This window comes from Bison bison, unplaced genomic scaffold (assembly GCF_000754665.1).
Source record: "Bison bison bison isolate TAMUID 2011002044 unplaced genomic scaffold, Bison_UMD1.0 scf7180017864362, whole genome shotgun sequence".
Taxonomy (NCBI): domain Eukaryota; kingdom Metazoa; phylum Chordata; class Mammalia; order Artiodactyla; family Bovidae; genus Bison; species Bison bison.
The window spans coordinates 5,270,233-5,287,689 of NW_011494934.1; the positions used below are offsets into that span (position 1 = coordinate 5,270,233).

Here is a 17,457-nt window from a genome sequence, read left to right on the forward strand (position 1 = left end):
TGCAGGACTCCCCTGGTGGTCCAGTGGTTAAGACTGAGAGCTGCCACTGCAGGGGGCACAGGTTGAATCTCTGGTCAGGGAACTAAGACCCTGGTACCTCTCAGTGCAGCTGTAAAACAGGAACAGGGTTGAATGCATCTACTTTTAGCTTCGTACATCCCCAGGGGAGTTTGGGGGAGCTTTATTTCTATTTATTTTCTTATTACTACTATTAAATTATCAGCTTTAATTCAGATTTGCCTATTAACAAGTGTCTTTTAGCATGTAGTTATACAGAACAAAATTATGTTACATTTCATTGACTCTCCATTACAGTTAGCACCAAATTAAATATGTTAAATAATAAAAATAGTTTCCCCTTCAACTTGGGTTCTTTTAAAAAAGGCATATTATCCCATGATTACATAAAATGATCCCATAACATGATAAATGGAAATTATAACAGCATTTGTAGTTTAAAAAGTGAGCATCAGTCCCCAAAATAATTTATTCATCTCCCTTCACAAATATGCTTCATTGGATTTATGAAGTGATAGAGATTTCAGGAATGACTCACGTCTTCCCTTTCACTTAATTTCTGTAAAATGCTGAGACCTGTTTTCCCACTGCTTGCTCCAGGGTCGCCAGGGAATGAAGGGCGATGCCGGAGAGCCAGGACTTCCAGGCAGGACTGTGAGTTGTTCTTCACCTTGCCTTTTCTTGACTCGTCAAGTGTTCTTTGCAAAGTTGCCCTTGTAGTGCCTCAGAAGGTGAACCAAGGTTAAGCCGCAGAGCAGAAGCCTGGCCATTTTCCATTCCGTCGCCTGGTCTGAGGCTTCAGGCTGGGGCTGTGCAGTCAGGTCTGGGCTTGTTGACTGAGCTAGCGTCTAGCCCTCAGGCTGGCTCTGCGCTCAGTACTGAGTTTCTGTTCCTTCTCAGAGTCCCCTGACTTTTCTGCCAAACATTTTGGAGAAGGACATGAATTCCTTTCCTCACACAAGAAGTTTATTACAGTGTTTTCTTGCTTGTTTCCTTTTGTGTAGGGAACTCCAGGATTACCTGGCCCACCAGGACCAATGGGCCCTCCAGGAGACAGAGTAAGTTTTCTTGCATGGCCTCTAACGACATGATTATTGCCTATTAATTAACCCCCTATCCCAAAGTTCAGTTGGTGTGGCTGGAAATGGCAGAGTTCACATATCTCATAGGAGGCAGAAAAGCTAATATCAGTGGACCAACTGACACCAGGACAATCTCAAGGTCTATGAAACAAAATGGTGGGACTTTAAATGAGTTGTTAGAATTTTGGAAATTTTAAAAAATTTAGCATGCTCTGAAAACCAACGACTTTTGGTTCATTGGAAAGAGATTCAAGAATCCTAGAAAATTGCATTAAATCTGAAAATTAAAATTTTTTTATGAGGCATCTTTTATGTAACTCTAAGAATAGTCTTGATTCCCTTGGCACTTTGTATGTGGTCAGGGACATCTTTTCTACACCTTTAGAACTCAGATACCATCTGCAGGCCTCTGTGATGGATAGCACCTGGAACTTAGTAGGAATTTTGCTTTTTTATGGCAGATCTCAGGTCTGTTCTTGAGTTATGAGGAAATCAGTACAGGAGACCCAATTTTTTCTATGACAAGTAGATGAGAAGCACAGTGAGTTCTGTGCCCTGTTTAATGTTACAGAAACATTTGGTTTCATAGGAGACCACAGATGCTTTAATAGAAGGTTTTAGAGCTGCTCAGAACCAAGTCACTAATGACTTCAGCACCTTCTAGTTTAGACAGCAGTCTGAGTGTTGTCTGTATTCTGACTAATCAAGTCAAAACATAAGGCTAGCAGCAGGCTCTGAGAGGGCCAGGGCTATAATAGTTGTCACTCACGCATTGATTTGCTAACCTTAACACCTCCAAGACACCATGGGGCAGAAGAGTTGGGCCAAAGAAGAGATGGAGCAAAGTTTTGCCCAGATAATACCAAATGTTGGATGATTTGCCAATGAAATTTATTTGCTCCAATGCCTACTCTTGAATTTATGAGAAAATGAGGTCAAAGAGAAAACTATTCTCTGGGAGCCTGGGACCTGCTGGCACTTATACATGTTCTTCTGACTCTTTGGAGACTGGCACTCTAGTTTTATTTGAATTCTTGTCTTATAATAAAGGACCACAATGATATTGCAAGGGTGACCAATTGGTCTATACAATTAGTCAACAAAACCAAAAGTATCACAGTCAGGAAGTAATAATGGATATTGAATATAGTTCAGTGTCCTATGATAAACCATGATAAGAAAGAATATGAAAAAGAATATATATGTATAACTGAGTCATCTTGCTGTATAACAGAAATTAAATACAACATTGTAGATCAACTATACTCCAATAAAAAAAAAAAAAAAAAAAAAAACAGAAGTAATGATGGGCTGCCTCCCTTGCCACTGCTACTACGAAAGCCATGTTGGGTTGGCACGTGATTCAGCATGGGTTCCATGCAGACTCGCTGGGTGGTCAGTGCCCACCCCATCAACATGCTTCTTCTGAGCTGGTGGTCAGGCAGCCATCCCCACCATCACTGCTTCCCTGAAAGTGAGGGGTGGGAAGGACAGTGTTTTTCAGTCTCACATTTTAATCAGTGAATCCAGCTTTGTGGTGAGGCAACCCAGGACCCTCATGTTGAGAGTGAGGAAGGTTTTCAGGAAATTATTCGTCCTTTTTCCATCACAGCCTTGTACCTACAACTCAGTTTCCTGTCACTAATGCTGAGAGTAGGAGTCACAGCTGATGGAACATAAAACGGTTTTGGAAAGTTAGACTTTGGGTGCAGACATCTCAGCCAAAAGAGAAAGGGAGACAGAGAGTGGAAGGAAGGAATGAAGAAAGAAAGGAAGGAAGAAATTTGAACCCTGTGGTGGGAGAGAAGAGAATAAACTCAGGAGAGCACGCCCAAGACCATGGTGATGAAGGAAGATGTCTCTAGCAAGGTGGAGTTGGTAGAAGCAAGAGGCTTAGGTTACCTTCAGCACAGATGGATTTTCAAATGAGCCACAGTTGTGGGGCCTGTTAGAAAGTAGCAAGACAAGTACATGTTCAGGCAAGTCATACACGTGCGTCTGTGAAAGCGACCACAGGTCCTCTCGGCCATCCTCCCATGGAGGGAAGCAGCAATAACTGCTGCAGTTTTGAAAATGGAAAGTAAAAAAAATAAAATTTGCAGCACAAAGTTCTGCAGATGGCTCAGTGTTAGCCCTTCTGAGGTCACCAGAATAGAATCTGCCTCATCCCAATTTAGGTATATGTTACTTCTAAGAGAAAATGACTTGGTTAGACCTAACTGTCCACCCATGAGTGAGTGGATAAAGAAGATGTGGTATTTTTATATATGAATATATGTTTAATATATATAATGGAATATTATTCTGTCTTAAAAGAAGAGGGAAATGCTATTATTTCCCAAAACATGGATAAATCTTGAACCTGGACATGCCACCTGAAATAAGCAAAGCACAGAAAGAGAAATACTGCATGATCTCACTTATGTATGAAATCTCAAAAAAACTGAACTCCTGGAAGCAGGTGGCTGCCAGGGGCTGAAAAAGAGGGCAAAATGGGGAGATATTAGACAAAGGATACAGAGTTTCAGTTATGCCAGATAAGTTCTGGAGATCTAATGTACATGATGATGACTATAGTTAATACTATATTGTGTACTTGAAATTTGCTAATAGAGTGTATCTTAAATAGTCTCACCACATAAAAAATGATAGCTCTGTGAGGTGATGGGTGTTATCTTGTTTGTGGTAATCATTTCACAATGTCTACATGTATCAAAACATCACGTGTACACCATAAATACATATGATTTTAATTTGTCAATTATAGCTCAGTAAAGCAAGGAAAAAAGAGAAAATGGTTGATCAGGAAGTTCTTAGGATGACTGAAGGAGGATTATTCATAGACATGATACTTACCTTAAAAAATGAAAGAAAAAGAGTGTTTTCTACAGTGGTCGGAGGAAATTTAGATGACATTCAACTGTGCAAACCAGACTTGGAGCATTTTTGCTTCTTAAGTGGCTCCCAGGAGTGGTGTTGATGTTATATCAGATGAATTTAGAGTCTGTTTTTTGTTAAGCAGGCCTAGATCTTCCAGAAAACAGTCTGAAATGTTTATCTCTATAAGTTTCTGAATTTTTTTGAAGGGACAGACTATTTCTAATGCAATTTTAAAGAAATCATTTAAACTTCCTCTTTTGTAAAAATCGATGGCAGTGTGGATACTTAATGCAGGCAGTGATCCAAATGTTCTTGACTTTTTGCTAGGATCCAAGAATATGCATAAAATTATCACTTATTCTCAAAGGAGGCAAAAATTTCCTTTGACAGAGGAATGCAGCAACCATAAAAAACTGCCTGACTCAGAAATCCTCGGCTGGATTTCAGAGGTCTGCACTTGGGATGAGTACTAAGCAGGCAGTGAGTGACTCATTCCAGGCAGAGGTCGTCTGGCACTGTGCAAGCTGCACAGAGATGCCCACCACTCCTGGGTACATCTCTCCTCTCAACCTGATCTGGTATGGGTCTAGCCTGTAAGTGAGATGAGGAGAGATGGACCACTAAACAGTTAAGTGGGGATTGAAGATTTCCTTTCTTTTTGAGTGGTGGAGTTAAGATAGTTTTGCCTCTTGCTTGGAGAGGGGGAGAGAAATCAGCCAGGAGTGAAGCAACAGTGGTCCTGTCCTGGCTGTCTGGAAACAAGGAAGGGAGTTTTCTGACCAGGTGGTTGGCCTCTCCTGCATCTTCTATGACGTCACCTGGTTTCCTCAGCAACATTCCCTTCATCCTATTTTGATCGTTCCCAGGCCAGTTCGTGGACGTTGACTTTTTAGTAGAAAGGGCTAGTCTTCCTGTAGATTTCTTTATACTCTTACAAAAGCAAAAGTTAGTATCTTCATAATAGGAAACTGCCTTCTTTGGAGAAGACTAGTTTAATTCTTAAAACGATTTTATTTGTAACCCTATAAATGACTGAGTTTAGAACTGAATTATTCAGTAAAAGGCATAACTTAAATGGAAAGCATTTTTTTTTTGGCATATTTGTCTTTATATTGAAAAGTTACCTGCACTTGGGTTAAATCCCTCACCTGTCACTTTTATCATCCTGTTTAGTTTCTTTCCACTTTGCTTGGTCATTATTTCACTAATCCACACATAATTTCATTTTTACAATAGGGCTTCACTGGAAAAGATGGAGCAATGGGACCCAGGGGTCCCCCTGGACCACCGGTAAGAATGGAATGCGTGACACTCGTCTCCCTGTCCTGACCCCCTACCCCAACTCGCTAGGAAAAAACTCAGTAACCTGACCTTTGAGGCATGTTCCATTTGTGCTGTGGACCACACGGTTGAGGGACCTGCTTGTTTTTATTCTCCTAAAACAAAATTGGCTAGAGAAAACAGATGTGTTAAAATAGAGAGTCTTTCTGTTTAATGAAGTTATATTTGAAAAACAGAAAAATATCCCTAACTGGTTAGTGCTCTAGTTCCTTCCATGTGTACATTAAGTGGTGGGTTTTATGATCTTGCTGGTCATTTCCTGTTCTAGAATTATGAGTCTGTAGCTTATGATATTTGAATTTTAAGGATATTAATTACTGAACAGTTTTAAGTCATTCAGAGGATGTAATTCTTACTGAATAGGTTTTCTAATTAAGATCTTTGGGAAAAATACTGAAGCCAATGACTCTGAAAGAAATATCTGTATACTTGCCTCCGGGTGAGATTGCAATTACGTTGTTGGAGGTAATGGATGCTCTTTATGGCTTCTCGCTAGATATGAATGATTCATGTTTAATATATATGTTCTCAAGTAGAGTTGAAAATGTATAGTAAACTTTCATTTAAAGTATTTACTACAGAGATTAAAATGTATATGATTGATGAATAGAAGATTGTTTTACAGAAATCTGATGATTCCATTTTAAGGAAGTTTTAGCTTTAGAAGATAATGTATTGTCTAGCAATATTATAAACATTTTTACTAAAATATGGCTGTGTGAAAGTCGCTCAGTCATGTCTGACTCTTTGCCACCCCACAGACTAAACTATGGCTAAAGTTTCTTAAAGTTGTGCTAAAAGGGAGAAATTCTTACGGTTTTGATGGGTTTGAGGGTGCCGATATGATAGAAGAGAATTACGCTTTATTTGAATGCACCAAAGAAAAAGTGAGTTTCTAGGCTGAGCTACAACTTCCTGGAGATGAACTCCACGACATGGTGCTCAGATACCTTCTCAATTTCTTCCCCAAACAAAATTTTCGTTCCTGTCTTTTGATGTGTTTTCTATTTTGATAACAGAAATAAATGAAAAGAAATTGCTTTCTGTAAATTCACTTAGTAGCCAATTTACTAGGATCCCAGTCTGTGAATGGTTAAACTGATTGAAAACAGTATATGTATATATTTTTCAAATGATCTCAAGTGTATTTTTCAACTATACACTCCATAAAGATTGAATATGAATTTTCAATATTTTTTTCCTCCATGTTATCTTAAATTTAATTTTATTCTTCCTTAATGTGCTGAAAGCTTTCAAAACCCTCTGTGCTTTGTTAGTTTACTTTACATGGGACTCCTCTTTCATGGTAACCTTTTGTTTTCTCTGCCTGTGTCTTGCAGGGAAGTCCAGGCTCTCCAGGAGTCACAGGACCAAGTGGGAAACCAGGAAAGCCCGGAGATCACGGCAGACCAGTAAGTGGATGGCTTGCATGCCTAGTCATTCCACTGTGAGTGATGAAGAGACTGCAAGACTGTGGCATATTTATGTTATCTCTGCTGTAATACTTTTGAAGCATTTGTTGAAACTATGCTAAACCCATGGATTTAACTCAGTACTAGTTCTAAAATTTTTCTCTCCAAGTTATAACATTCTGGGATGAAAATTGTGGTCATAGGGTTTCTTTAAAAGGAGAATGGGATTATGAGCCAAGACACATATTTCTGCACTGTATAAACACTCAGAGCTGGGTCAGCAGAATCATTCTTTTTATTTAGGAGTGGTATGCAGCTTAAGACAGAAAAACATGATGGTGCATGGCGCCCCCGTGGATGCTCTGCAAGTTAACCCTTTGTGAACGTCCTGTGGCCTCTTCTATGGAGGATGCTAGAGCACTAGAGCATTAGCCCCAGAATTAAAAGAATTTATCTAATCCATTGTCTTACTTTTTTACACTGCCCTGCTCCAACTCATATCTAGTTTAACTTTCTTTTTATCAGATGTTTTGATTAAAATAATAGTTGAGTTGCTGCTGCTGCTAAGTCGCTTTAGTCGTGTCCGACTCTGTGCGACCCCATAGAGGGCAGCCCACCAGGATCCCCCGTCCCTGGGATTCTCCAGGCAGGAACACTGGAGTGGGTTGCCATTTTCCTCTCCAATGCATGAAACTGAAAAGTGAAAGTGAAGTTGCTCAGTCGTGTCCAACTCTTAGCGACCCCATGGACTGCAGCCCACCAGGCTCCTCCATCCATGGGATTTCCAGGCAAGAGTACTGGAGTGGGGTGCCATTACCTTCTCCAACAGTGGAGCTGGTATAATGCATATCTTCTATTTGCAAATTTAGAAATCCAAAACTGAATGCTTCCCAGATGGCGCTAGTAGTAAAGACTCTGCCTGCCAATGCAAGAGACAGGAGTTTGATCCCTGGGTTGGGGAGATCCCCTAGAGTAGGAAATGGCAATCCCTTCCAGTTTTCTTGGCTGGAAAATTCTATGGACAGAGGAGCCTGGTGGGCTACAGTCCATGGGGTTGCAAAGAGTCAGGCATGACTGAGCGACTGAGCACATATTTGTAATGACTGTTGGGCTCCACATTCTTCCTTACAAGCTCTTCCCTATTTATGTCTATGAAGAATAAATTTATTTTAAGCAGTTTTTTGAGTAGAATTCTGAAATATAAAAATTTATTTCAGAGATCATGAAGTCCGATATTAGTAATGACACACCTATCAGAGCTGTTCTCTGAATGGAACTTCTCTTAAGTATTGTCCAAGTTAAAAAAAAAAAGTATAAACCCAAGTATAAACCCAAGTTAAAAAAGTTTAAACTCCGGGAGTTGGTGATGGACAGGGAGGCCTGGTGTGCTGCTATTCATGGGGTCGCAAAGAGTCGGACACGACTGAGCGACTGAACTGAACTGAACTGAACTTAGGGTAGAATCTTTATGTGCCATGGTGCTCCTTCTACGTTTACATAAAATTAAGCAAGCAGCATAATGATGAAAGGCCTCCTGATATGCCTCATACTCTGTGTATACTCTAGCACGACTTTATTACTCTCTTTTCATTAATGAATCATGGCAGAAACTTCACAAGAGCGGTTAGAAGTGCATGGAACTTTTCAACCCATTCAGAATTCACAGAACTTTTCAACCCATTCAGAATTCTATTTCTTTTTATGATGACCAAAAATAGAGTTTAACATAAGAATATCACTGATGTAATTGATGGCTGCAGCTAGAAACCTGAAAGAAATTTCTACTTCCTTTACTTGAAATGAGATCTCAAGATACTGGCAATAAAGATGAGTTCTAAATGGTACATACTAGACCAATCTCAGAAAGGCAGTAAATTAAAACAAAACAAAACAACAAATGGGAACAAAGTAGCAGTTAAGGCAAAAAAGATTCCCTGAAATTTACAAAAGGCTCCAAGCTAAATAATGTTTCCATGGGAGTCTAGTACTTTTGGTAAGGGGAGAGTCAAGCTCTAGTTTTTCTTATAAGTACAATTTGGTGACATTTATCTGGATGTTATCTACCCCATTTCCTTCCTTTAACCATCCTTTTAAGGTGGTAAATTGCCCCTCCTTTTCTTCTGTTTTCTATTTGCGTTTAGTTTCTAAAACCAAAACTAGCAGTTCCATGTTATAAAGGTCTTAGCAGGGAACTTAGCTCAGTCACTGTTAACTTGTCATTAGCGCTTGTATGCAGAGTTGTCTTCCTGTTAACGTACAATATCTGATGTTGTATAGTGGATGTTTCCAAGAACTGCTGATGGAATATTTTTATTCCTTTACTCCTAACTGTGCTAGCTGGCATTCTAGGGTCTGGATAAAACCATAAATAGGGCGAAGTCCTTGCCCTCATGGAGATCCTAATGGGGGGATATAGACCAAAAATGTAAATACATAATATAGTTTCTGGTGATGAGTGATATGAAAAAAAGAGACATGGAGTAAGGGGTTAGGGGCTCATTATGGTGGTGTGAACGGGCTATTTCAGATGCAGCAGTCAGGGAGCCCATCCGAGCAGGTGCAGTGAGGCTGGGAGCATCTGTGGGAACGTTATTTCAGGTGTGGGGAAAGATGAACAAAGGCTGAGGGAGGTGAGTGTGGCACGTGGGTGGAACAGCGGAGAGATCCGAGCACCTGAAGTGAAGGAAGTGAGGAGAGGCGACGTCAGTACCCGGGCAGAGGCCATCACGTGGTCTGTCCAGCCCACACTTATTCTAAGTGTGATAAGAAGCCTTTGGAGCCAAGAGTGACATGGGCTGATTTTCCTCTTAAAAGTAACACTCTGGCTTCTCTGTGGAGAACAGACTTGAAAGGGGCAAAAATGGGAGAAAGGAAGATGAGCTGGATGGAAGTTGAGGAGTTGAGGCAAAAGTCTTGGAGATGGTAAGATGCAGTTTGGGATGTTATCTGAACATTAGATTTGTCAGTGGTGTGGGTATTCCTTTCAGGGGGTAGCCTGGAGATACACAGAAAGACAAAAACTTCTTCCACTAGAAGGAAGACTTTTTCCAAGATGTTCTCGTGGCCAGTGAGAGGCCTGACAGAACAGGAAAGGGGGCGGCAGAGGACGAGATGGTTGGATGGCATCACTGACTCAACGGACGTGAATTTGAGCAACCTCCGGGAGATACTGAAGGACAGGGTAGCCTGGTGTTCTGCAGTCCACGGGGTCGCAGAGACTTGGACACAACTTAGCAACTGAACAACAACAACAAATTCTGTAGTTCTGTTTGGATGTGGGACCACCATTTGGATTAAGTTCTTTAATAAGTGAGGCATGTAGCCCTTTCATATTCAGTGCACAAAATCACTAGAAGAAGTTGTTTAGTTAGAGATGCATGTTTAGTTAGGGAATTGATGGAAGGTCTTACTATTACAAGGTCTGGGTTCTTACTAGAACTGAACCAAGATTAACCTACAATAGCCAGTTGAGCTCCCCAGCCATCGTGACATGAAAAAAGGGTGGAATTGTAGCAAGGGCAATGTGACATGTATTTCAGTTCCAGATCTCTATTGTGACTGGGCATCATAAAATGCAGATGCAATACATAACTTCTGAACATGATCATAAAATTCACATCTCAGCACTATTTTGGAGGACACGTGCTTCTGAGAGAGGGAGAGAGAGAGAGGGAGACAGATTAGATTCCTTTTTACAGACAAGCAAAAAGTGAGTAACTTCAATGTGAACACAATGTGTGATTTTGCTACTTTGTTGGAAAGTAGACCTTGCTGTCTTTCATCATGTCCATTCATAAGTCATTTTAGACCGTGTTTGTCAGTTTGTAATATTTGAAATTCCTCTATTTCAGGGTCCATCAGGACTGAAAGGAGAGAAAGGCGACAGAGTATGTATTTCTTAAAATTTGACTTACAAGTTTATTTTGTGTGTTAAACATTGAACTCTGGAACTATGAAAATAATATGCTGATCGTACTTGCTGATTTAATTCACTAGGGAGACATTGCTTCCCAGAACATGATGCGAGCAGTTGCAAGACAAGTCTGTGAACAATTGATAAGTGGTAAAATTTCTTTTCCTTTGAATATATGAGTGTTTAAGTTAATTGCAGGAAAATGCAGAGTATTTTCTAAGATACATACTTTCTAAGATAAATGTTTCTATTTCATTTTCACAACCTCTTTTTATACATTGTCAGATTTGTATCCTGTTAGATAAAGCTGATGATATTTTAATGATTGTCATCAAGATAAAACAGTAACCCAAGGTAAAATCATAGCCAGTTATCCTTATATTCAGTCTGATACAAAATCACATTTTAAAAGGACCTTTCAGTTTCAGCATTAGTATTTTTTACTGGGTTTCCATTGAAGCAGCAATCATTGCATCTTTTAAGTTATGACGTTTGAGTTTTACTAACTCTTAAGGAAGGAGGACCGTGGACCGTGGAGATTAATTTGATCCTGAAAAGTCCATGTTGATGGGGAACTTTTTATTGCCTCCTTTTGATTCACGGACTCTTTCTCCTTATTCGATGAAATTTATTAAGTGATAAGGCCCAGTGCCTGCAAACTGAGTGTGACCTCCAACTCAAGGCCCCCTTTTCAGAAGTTTTAGGCCAGCTTTCTCCCAGGGCGGTTCCGAGGAGCACCTGCTTTAGAATCACTGATGCTGCGTGTGAGAAATGAGTTCCTTGGTCACCCTAAATCTGGTGAATCACTCTTTGGAGATGAGACCCAGAAATTTGTAGTGTTTGAAATAACTCACAGGTGATTTCAGTTTACACTAAAGCCTGATTATCACTGCTGTAGGCACACACACACAAATGCTGTCACTTATTAATTTTAAAAAAGGTTCTCTTTTGAGTGACATCATCGGGCAAAACCTTGGGGCTTCATATCAGACCCACGTTAAACTTTCACAAGTCTTTTATGTTTAGAGTAATGCTGATGGCTTACTAGACAGTTTTTGGTGTTCTTATCAGGGGTCATTTTGTCTGGGATGACTGGAGTGTTTTATTTTAGGGTTGGGATTCTAATTAAAATGTTTGCCGGAGCGGGCAGGAACAGAGATGAATGTCACTAAGTACTAAGAGAAATCTGTTTCATGTCCTCATCCCCTCCTTTCTGGGTTTCTGACTAATAAGTCTTATTTTAATTTTTAGGTCAGATGAACAGATTCAATCAGATGCTGAACCAGATTCCAAATGATTACCACTCTAGTCGCAACCAGCCAGGCCCTCCAGGCCCCCCAGGCCCCCCCGGCAGCGCAGGAGCCAGAGGAGAACCAGGACCTGGGGGGCGGCCCGGCTTCCCAGGCACACCAGGGATGCAGGGGCCCCAGGGGGAACGAGGTAGGCAACAAGGAAGGAATCTGGAAGTGTAGAAGCTGGGTCGAAAAGCGCGTGGAAGGCTGAGCTTGGCAATCAACGCTGGTCTTGTTTGGACAGCCCCAGAAGAGTCACGCATCCCTGAACCTGTTTTTCTTTCTAGGCAGCTTCAGGCTATAGAGATCCTTATCTTAGAACACAGGAAGATTTTGTCAGGAGATCTCGGTCAAGACAATGCCGTTTTCTGATTGTTGTTGTTAGCGAGCAAAATTGTTTCTTGGCAAAGGGAATCAGGCGCTAAAACCTTATTAATTGTTTTGACTGGCAAGAGCTGGGCAGCAACTGAATGTAAGCAGCCTTACGATTTTAGATCCAAATTCTTCTGGTTCCTTTACTCAGGGTCTGGAACTGGTCTTATGTGTTTATTTGGCTTTAATTTCATGGTAGATAAGTATAATTGAAGGAGAAGAAGAAAAACAAGATTATCTGATTCCAGATGTTTCAGCATGCTGGGGACTGACTTTGTGAAAGTAGTGGTTAACAATTTGGGGAAAACCTAGATGTTTCTATAATTCTGATGGTTTAGCTGCCATCCTCATAGGGTTACTGAAGCTAAGGTACCTTTGAGATGTCTTCAGTGGGTTCTAATTCTTTATTCAAGATTTCTGTTCTTAATTACTGTTTCTAAAATAATATATTCGACATATTTGTTTTCTTCAAATAATTTTTCCCCTGAGTTGTAGCCAGATTTGTTTCTTGGCCATGAATCTGGAATTACCCAAATGTCTAGAAAGAATTTTGGCTTAAAAAGTGGACTTCTGTGAAAAATTGGGTTCTGCTTTTACTAAGGGAAATGAATTACTTGAATCAAATATTATCGTTCCGATGAAACCTACATTTTTCCCAGATAATTTTCCCTCTGTGTTTTACCATTTTGTCCTTGCTTAGGTTTGCCGGGAGAGAAAGGTGAAAGGGGTATTGGATCTCCAGGACCTCGAGGGCTGCCTGGCCCCCCAGGTAGGTTTTGCTGGTACATCAAACAAGAGAACATGTAAGGACTGAGAGAGCACACAACCCTCCTCAGAGGCACAAACTCATCCTGTGAGCTTCAGGCAGGCTGATCATCATGGTATATATTTGAGCAAGAAGTTCCTCTTGATCCTGCTCATTTTTATGTTTTGTTAAAAAAAAAGTTTCAGCACATTCTATTTAAGATTTACTCTAACTTTAATACATTAGGGTCTGAGTTTTAGTGACAGAGGGATGCTGTTTTCTTTTTATGGGATTCCTATTTTGTTTTTTTCCTACTTGTTTTGTTTGGCCTCACAGCTGTTAAGGATGGTGTCATTTCCTGTTCCTTCCGCTGTTCTTCAAGATGCTAATAGACTAATAGACTATTGCTAATGGACTGAGGAAATATATCCTCGTTGGAAATCTTGACACATCCCAAGATTTCATTCACAGGCTTTTTATTGATGTTTTGGAAGGAAAGAATAGTTGTTCTATGCATTTTGTTTACTAGATTGAGAATGAATTGTTTTCTTCACTATAAGGTCCATGAGACCCTTGCAACCATGGTCAGCCCTGGAGGTTAAATCTTTACATTTGTGTTAACCAGGAGTAGGTATCAGTAGATTCAGAAATAACATTGCTTCATACTGGTGATTTCTAAGGAAATATTTTCTTACTATATGCTAGAGAATCAGCTGGTCTTGAAGTAGTGGCGGTGCCAAAGTATTGCTGACTGCCTTAGGAGACGCATTTAACAAGAGGGGCAATATTTGTCTTAAACCCACAACAGGTCCACAAGGAGAATCGAGGACGGGTCCACCAGGGTCCACAGGTTCCAGAGGTCCTCCAGGTCCCCCTGGTCGTCCTGGAAACTCAGGTATCCGAGGCCCCCCGGGTCCTCCTGGATACTGTGACTCATCCCAGTGTGCCAGCATCCCATACAATGGACAAGGCTATCCAGGTATGTTGTTGCCATTATAAGGACCCAAATTCAACTGAATTAAAAAAACCTGTATGGAAATAAAGTTCCCTAGGATTGAAGGAAAGTTGATTTTAGGATTTCTTGAAGATAGAACCTCTTTCAGTTGTGTGTTTTGATTATATAGTAATAGTCTCTCTCAAAAGAATCAATGTTAATTTTAATGACATTATTTCACTGATAGAAGTTGAATATTTTCTCCTTCTTTCTATACTTCTGCATTTATCAAATCACAACATAAACCTTTCTGTTTCTCCTGATAGTTCAAAGAATGTTATTGAATTTTTTTTTTTTTTTTGCCTAAAAAAAACTGTAGAATGCTAAGAATATATATAAAATTTGTTTTGGGAATCTAATGTGTAGGCAGACTATTTGATAACATAGTGGAGGCAACTGAAAATATTTCACTATTTCGCTTTGTCCATGAATTAGTATTTTATAAACTCTGGAACCTAATTTTTCAAGAGTTGGTCACGAAATTCTAATATTTGACAATTTGACAATTACAGGAGGCAGAAGTCTCTTAAGCCTGAATTCGGGGACTATGGGGACAGAGGCAGTATGCTGATTTAGAGATTAAAAAATTAATGCTGTGGGCAGTGGTCAGCAGTGACCTTTTTCATCAGTGCACCCTCAAGCATCTTGCAAGTTTTAAAAATGATATGCTGTTTGATATGGTTGGCTACTAGCAAGTACTGCATGAGTAGTTGAATATCTAAATATCTATATATCTATATATTTATGTGCATACTTACATATGACCAAAAAGAATCATGAATCTTAAGTTTCTTATGCAAACCATTCACAAAATTGCAATTTCATTCTTTATCAAAGAAATTTTAATTACCTCTGCCTTCTGGTATGTATGAGTAACTTGAAATATATGGATATATACATATATAATTTAACCATTACATACTTAAATGAATGTGTATAGATATTTTTTTTTGCATAGTAATTCAACTTTTAAAAACTATCATCTTTGACCTGTTTCAGGTTCCGGCTAACAAATTTTCTAAGTCGCCAGTGCTGCTTACAGTTTGAATACATGAAAATCCTGTTTCTGAGATGTTTGCGCACGTGCTTATTAGAAAATGAGTCTGTATGGAAATCTCACCACAGATCTGGTTAACGAACCGGGTGGACATCATAAAGGAGGGTGGAGACTCTTTATACTAACTTGAATGAGACAAAAGCAGTGGTGTTAGTTTATAAGCCTGATGCATTTCAGTAATAATGTAGAAAAATATTATTTAAAAAAAAAGTTCAAACACAGCTCATGAGGCGCCTCGGTTGTGAAAGAGGCGCATAATAAAACTACTAACCGCGGAGATGATGCCATTTCGGGAAAAACAATTAACCTGGTTAAAGAGAAGTACCTTATGTAAATAATAAACTAATTATGGCTTGTAAATGATTTGTATGTGATACTGTCCACTAAAATCACTTAACAATTCTACAATCAGCTTCTGCCTGCCGCTTGCTCTCTGCCAGAATAACATCGAATTAGAATCTCCTCATCTCTTGCTTGTTAGCGATGTCTGATTACCTTATGTACATGTACTCTCATTTGGGTTTTTGTAATCATCCTTTTCAAACCAAAATTTTAGAATCCCTTTTTTTCTTCCTGTTTTGCTGTCGTCACGGGTGGTCCTCACCCACCAGTTGTAACTCAGGCTGTGGGCCAGACAGCCACAGAAAACGTCGTGTACTGTATATTACTTGGTGATAATTGATTTTCACCTCCAGAGTTCAGTTTTAAGGAGCTAATATAACTTCCCCATCACTTGCTCATCTTTCCCAGTGGTTCTCTGAACTGAGGAATTTGAAGTCATGAAGTTACTTGGGGATTTGCAAAAAAATCCTACCTGGGTTGGTTGACAGTTTTCTTTGGCCCAGTTGCTGACCCTTTCCAGGTGTTTGTGCAATGATTGTATTTACTGCTGGACCTCTGAAGGTTACAAACAAGTGCCATTTCAGATCACCAAATTCTCTCTGCAAATGGAATCAGAACGTTGTAATTTCTCTGCCTTTATAGTCATGAGATTAAGACTGAAGTGCAGTCCCCTCGGGTGATGGTTTAGCTTTTGGTGTGTGTGTATTCTTCCAAATCATGCCATAACTGTAATGTTGAATCGGACAGAGCCCTACGTGCCCGAGGGCGGGCACGAGCCCTTCATCGTGCCGGTGGAGCCCGAGCGGACAGCGGACGAGTACGAGGACTACGGCGCCGACGAGCCCGCAGGCGAGCATCCTCCCCACGCGCGCTGGCGGCGCGCCCTGCCCCACCGCCCCCGGCAGTGACCCTGACCCCGCGCGCTTGCGCAGCGCGGCCGGGCCGCGGGGAGGTGTTCGGATTCCCATTTACAGGTCAGACGGAGCAGTGGACGTCTTACCTGCCACGTTTCTTCCGGCCTTGCTTCATCGGAGAGTACCCTTTTTGACTGTTAGCGAACCTTGTTCCTGCAGGAAGCCTAGCTCGCTGCCCGCGCAGTCTGTAGAAGTCTTTTACCTTTGCCCTTGAAGTTGCTTGCAAGATCCTTTGTTCACAAAAGCTGCGGGGAGAGAACGTGCCTTGTGCCTTAATTAGGTAGCTCAGCAGGCAGCCTCAGTGAAACTCTTAAGCAGTTAAGTCCTGGAACCCAGAGCGATGGTGTATTTCGAGAAGGCAGTTTATCTTTTCCAATACTTACCTACAATTCAGTTACACACCCATCCAAGCAGTTTCCCTCGTAAAACCAAAAAAGAGGGAAAAATCACTCCATTGCAACTGTTTATCTTCCTTTTCTATTCTCTGTCGTACATTAGGGCATAGAATGCTCTTATACATCTCTTTTTAAAAACCACAAACCTTAAGCCATGTAGCTGAAGTTGTTGTATCAACTGGACACAGTTCCATATTGCCTTAAACCTCCTTGTTTTAGACACGCTAACATTTATGCCAAATTGCAGATTATTCTGCAGAGATGGAATTGCATGTTTGTGTTGTATATTTAGTATGAACTTTTTTTTTTCCAGAACATAATGTTTCTTAGTTATCAAAAGCAGTTGGAAAATGTTTGCAAGACTATGAACATAGAATTGCTGCTTTTATATTTTAACTGCAGATTGTGAATTTCACTGCCTTATATTATTTATTTCTGAAACAAAAGAGGCATTTTTCAATAAAACTACTGAAAATTTGACATGGTATGTTTTTTCTTTAATGTCCTTTGGGATTATTCAGGCCATTGTTACAACAAACAAGTTCATATCCTTGGATACGGTTACAAAGCTTGTTACTATTAAATTATGGTAAATAATGTTAGATTTTTAATGATATGGTGAAGTCATAGAAAGTAGTGAGAGAGCCTTTAAAGGCCCAGTAGATTCCAAAGGCTTTATTAGGAATGTAGAGGATGTGTG

The 17,457-nt window shown here is 40.2% G+C and overlaps 1 protein-coding gene across 3 annotated transcripts in view; it reads left to right on the top strand.

The window, feature by feature from the left end:
- Positions 1–17,234, top strand: part of COL12A1 (collagen, type XII, alpha 1) — a 120,258-nt gene extending 103,024 nt beyond the window's left edge. For 2 of the 3 annotated variants that reach the window (XM_010855266.1, XM_010855264.1), the window contains 10 exons: positions 619–672; positions 1,023–1,076; positions 5,217–5,270; positions 6,662–6,733; positions 10,585–10,620; positions 10,730–10,796; positions 11,898–12,086; positions 13,011–13,079; positions 13,864–14,034; positions 16,196–17,234. In XM_010855266.1, coding sequence (XP_010853568.1) covers positions 619–672; positions 1,023–1,076; positions 5,217–5,270; positions 6,662–6,733; positions 10,585–10,620; positions 10,730–10,796; positions 11,898–12,086; positions 13,011–13,079; positions 13,864–14,034; positions 16,196–16,356 — 927 coding nt within the window. In that variant the 3' untranslated portion in view covers positions 16,357–17,234. Of the gene's footprint in view, positions 1–618; positions 673–1,022; positions 1,077–5,216; positions 5,271–6,661; positions 6,734–10,584; positions 10,621–10,729; positions 10,797–11,897; positions 12,087–13,010; positions 13,080–13,863; positions 14,035–15,048 lie in introns of all 3 variants that reach the window. The other variant, XM_010855263.1, reaches the window with a different exon arrangement.
- The last annotated feature ends 223 nt before the right edge of the window (positions 17,235–17,457 follow it).